Here is a 4,853-nt window from a genome sequence, read left to right on the forward strand (position 1 = left end):
ATCTATCTATCTATCTATCTATCTATCTATCTATCTATCTATCTATCTATCTTTATTCTATTGTGTTTTGTGGATTATGTGTCTCAATCAAATTAGACTCTTTAATGGCTCGGTTGATAGAATGAAAACATTATTTTTAAAGATGCTAAGAGAAAAGGTCACTGTACAATGGATGGATGGATGGATGGATGGATGGATGGATGGATGGATGGATGGATGGATGGATGGATGGATGGATGGATGGATGGATGTGTTACTGTTCCTGCTGAAGAGAAGCATCCCCGCAGCATTATGCTGCCACCAATATCTTTACTTACGATTTTTCCAAATGTAAACATTTACTCTGGATTTTATAATCAGAAACATAAAAGGTACAACATTTATGAATGTGTAGATATTTGTTGTAATTTGAGCATCGATGTTTCCTCAACCCTTCTCAAACTGCATGGTAAATGCTTCATGCAAAAAATCTTAGTCAACAATGCCAGACATCTAATTGAGAAGTTAAAAAAAGCATACCATTTTAATTGCCTTTTATTTATAGTACAGTTTTATATTCTTGCATAACTATGTCAAGCTAATTCTAACTTTTAAATTAGAAGTTTAAATCTGTAATCTTTTCTTTTGTTTTTTGTTTTTTCATTTATTCCTACTTCATATCTTCTCATTTTCTTGTTTCAGTCACTTGACTTAATTTTGTTGTACAGCATGTCAGCCTACAGTTTGTGGTTTTGGAATATAAATATTGTTTATCATCTATTTCTGTATTAGTTTTGTCTTGCTTTTATTTTTTGTGTTTTTTTAGCAGTTTGTGTTTTTGACTTGTGTATGAAAAGGTTAAAAAGGTCAAAGTAAATAACTTTGGCACAACTTGTTTGGTTTTAAATTCACTTTATGAATTAGTTGACATATTTATCAACACCAACTACCCAAAGAAATTAAAGTATGTTCTGTTAGGTAAAGCAATAAGGCAGCTTAAACCTTTTAAATATAGTCTCCTCCCTATCTACTGTCACTCCAAGAATTATGCATAAAAAAGACTTGGAACAAGTCCTTCTTTCATTGCACACTGCACGTTTCATGCAGATCTCTAAGCTTTGAAAATATCTTCTTTTTCTTTTTTTTTTTAGCGTCCTCCTCACTGTGCGTGGTTGCAAAATAAACATGGATCCTCTTCCAGACTTGCTTGTCACAGTTTCACTTGTAAACTTTTTAATTATTGCTCTGACTGTACATATGGGCAAGTTCAACTATTTTCATTTAGCTATGTTCTAACTTATGAATATCCACACATAGCCTATCTTGAATTGAAGGTTTTCTCATCTTTCCCATTTTGAAGAGTGGTTAAAAAAATGGGCTTCTAGAATATGTCCTATTTTTGCCCCAGGGAAACAGGGACCTACTGATTATGAACTAAATGTGTTTAGGTAAATGCCATACAGTAGCATCTCAATCAGACTTAGCTCTGTACTTTGTCTAGGCCACACCAAACCCTTCATTTTGAACACTGACCTTAAATGAGGCATGTGAAGCTTGGCGTGCTGTAGATGTTGATCTGGGTTGTTTGATGTCCTCTTAGGTGAGTCGTAGGTGGATCCCTGAAGGAATTTTTGTGGACCAGTCACTCTTTGAGAGGTTTGTTACTGTAACATACTTTCTCCATCGGTGGATAATCAATCCCACTGTAGCTTGCTGAAGCCTTGAAGCTTTAGACATGGGTTTAGAGCCCTTTCCAGATTGATAGATGGCAATGATTTATTGTCTAATATGTTTTTGAATTTCCTTTGAAAAGGGCATTGTGTCTTGCTTTTCGAGAAATCCTAGCCTGGGTCATACTTCTTGTTAAACACCTTCCATTTAAATGATCTATTGAGTCTACAGATCTGGCAGCAACCAGACATGGGTGTCAGTTTTCCGAAAATTTAATTTAACAAGTAAAATCATCATTAGAAAACTACCGATTTTTACGTAGTCAGGTTATTGTTGTATCACATTAAAATCTGACTGATAATGTGAGACGTGTAAGTACAACAGAGTAGGAATACAGAAAAACATGTTAAAGGGAATAAATACTTCCATACAAAATACAGTTAAAAGTGCAAAATTGGTATGAGCTGCCACTTCATGAAGACGTGGTATGAAATAGTTTAAACCGATCTCAAAGCTATGTCATTACTGATAAAAAAAAATTCATCGTTGATCAGGATTCAGTAGGATGGGATTAAACCATTCAGGAAAAGCTCAACTGGTTGGGATAATCATGTGATGTGTTGTGTGCTGCTCTAAAACATGGCTGAAACAAAGCACATGATCCAAAATGAAAAAGAAAAAAAATGATTGCAAGTTGTTGACAGTTAGTGGCTCTTTAACATGACATTCTGTAAGTTGCTATATGTTGAACATCTGTTATATAATCAAATTTCACATCTGCCTGTTGAAAACAAGTCAAGCTATAAAAACTCTCAAGAGTAAATATATTGTTTATTTGCTCATATATACCATATGCATCACTGTAAATTCTCAGTGTGATATTAGAAAATCAGTATGGACAGGAAAGTGTACCATTAAATTCTTCAGTATTAAATAAATGAATTCAAGTCTTATAGCAGTGTAATTTTCAAATCCTGTACAGCGCTTTGGAGTTCATGGCAAGCAGGATCACGCCTGCAAAGACCATAAAAACAGTAAAAAAAAAGTTCTTGAAGTAAGTTCGGACCTTTGCCTGTCAGTCTGCTGTCAATTCTCTGCTTCCTTCTTTGGCAAGAAGTGCAAGTAGAGATGGCTTGTCATGAGGTTCTGGGGAACTAAATCGGGACAGAATGCGCATTCAACGGGACAGCTGCTCAGAGGCTCCTGGTCGGCTCCCATGTCAACGGCGTCACACAGCTCGGGGGTCCACCGGGGCTGCAGCGTGGGATAAATAAAAAGGAATTAGGGTATTTTTACACCTCATTGAAGTAATAACAAGCTGTGTAAGGTATAACTTCCTGCTGCAATAGAGAGAGAACATGAACAGCGGCGGCAAAGAAAAGCAACATTATTCTCAAGTGTTTAATTATCTCCCTCTTTGTCTGAACCAACAAAAACAGCTATTTCTATCTTACGCATATTTGTAGGAGTAGCGGTTGAAAAAAAGAAAATTCAACTTTTAAATCTTACTGTACATAATCCACAATTACTTTTTAAAGCATTTACACACATCAGCAATAAAAACCCAACAAACCATCATACTTGATCTAAACTGCTTCCATCTGGCTCTCAATTTCAAACCAACATGCCAATTATAAGCAGAGCATCCATGCTCAAGTTAAAAAAAAAAAAAAAAGGAATCGGCACACATCGCACGGTAATATGTTTAGCCAGGGAGATATTTTTGGGCTTCACACTGTTTTACTCCTCCATTAGCAGAGACCAATCAGAAACTGATAATTTGCTACTACTTTTCTCAGACCTTCCTCTCTGTTTCTCACCTGCTCGGGTCCCCGCACGCTCTCATGGGAGGGCGAGGCGGATGACGAGTGGGAGGGGGACGTGGGATAGACAAAAGGCAAGGGCAGTTCCACGGGCTCCTCCTCTGGCAGCGTGGGGGAGCCGAGGGGCGGCTTTCGAGCCACCGGCAGGCCGATGTTCCTCTCCGGGGCACTGTTCAGGAAGTCGTATTCACTGTCCGTGGGGGGCGGGAATTTGACACTGAGTTTGGTGAGAGAGTCTACCAAGTCTCTGTCCTCCCGACTGGTGCCACGAGACGCCAAGGGTGCAGGCAGGACGTCCGCAGTTAGCCTCAGAGGCGTAGGAAAGGGCCTCTCTGCTTCTACGGTTCCGTCCGTGCACTGGATCGGCATGGAGAAGCGCTGGTCTGGGAGGTGATGGGAGAGCAAGAGATGTTGAGCGTTTCTTTTCTTTAAGTCAGCATGTTGGTGAATTTTGAGATAGAAGTTTGAGAACATTTAGAGTACACAACAATGTACAGTAAACACTAAATACATCATAGGTTTAGATTTGTTGTATCGACTATTTTGAACAACCACGTTGAATTATCCAACAAATCATCCAGCCTAACCTCCCCCCTGTCAGTTGGTTTAAAATTAAAATGTATTACTTGTTTTCACTTGTTTCTCTGATAGACCTCACCAAATTCCAGTACAGCCACACATGCAGAGCACCCTAATTAATAAATAAAGTCACTCTGTGTATATCTTAAGGTCAGTATAAATCCAGCTGTTTTGTGAAATCCTCAGAGGCTTGTAAGAGAACATTAGTGAGCAAACAGCATCATGAAACTAATAAGTACAGCAGACAGGTCAGGGAGAAAGCTCTGCAGAAGCTTAAAGCTAAGTTAGGTTATATTATTCCAAGCTTTGAACATCTCATGGAGTCCTCTTCAATACATCATCTGAAGAAGGCAGAACCTAACAACACTTCTATGAGCAACAAATGGCAAGCATTTACAGTCCAAACAGATGGACCAGAAAGGTGGGCATTAATCACAGAAACAGGTCTATGGGACCTGTTTAGCCACTGCAAAGATCCACATCACCCTGAATAAATAGTCCCTACAGTGAAGCACGGTAGTGTCAGCATCATGCTGGAAGGGTGCTTTTCTTCAGTAGGGACAACGAACCTGATCAGACTTGATGGGAAAAGAGAGGATAGATGAAGCTAAAAACAAACCTTCTGTTAGATGATGTAAAAGACTTGAAACAAAGGTCGAGATTCACCTTTTAACAGGTAGAAACAGGTGAAAAGCATAACCATGTGTTAGATGGATCAAGTCCCAACTTAAACAAAATCTGTCACAAAACCTAATAGGTTGCTCTACAAAGTCTTGTAAAAAATAAATAAATAAATAAATA

The 4,853-nt window shown here is 38.4% G+C and overlaps 1 protein-coding gene across 2 annotated transcripts in view; it reads right to left on the reverse strand.

The window, feature by feature from the left end:
- Positions 1-2,459: 2,459 nt before the first annotated feature.
- Positions 2,460-4,853, reverse strand: part of tank (TRAF family member-associated NFKB activator) — a 9,389-nt gene continuing 6,995 nt past the window's right edge. For both annotated transcript variants that reach the window (XM_007546597.2, XM_016668720.1), the window contains exons 7-8: positions 3,471-3,856; positions 2,460-2,904 (exon numbers count right to left, since the gene is read on the reverse strand). In XM_007546597.2, coding sequence (XP_007546659.1) covers positions 2,737-2,904; positions 3,471-3,856 — 554 coding nt within the window. In that variant the 3' untranslated portion in view covers positions 2,460-2,736. The remainder of the gene's footprint in view (positions 2,905-3,470; positions 3,857-4,853) is intronic.

This window comes from Poecilia formosa, unplaced genomic scaffold (genome assembly GCF_000485575.1).
Source record: "Poecilia formosa unplaced genomic scaffold, Poecilia_formosa-5.1.2 Scaffold16, whole genome shotgun sequence".
Lineage (NCBI taxonomy): Eukaryota > Metazoa > Chordata > Actinopteri > Cyprinodontiformes > Poeciliidae > Poecilia > Poecilia formosa.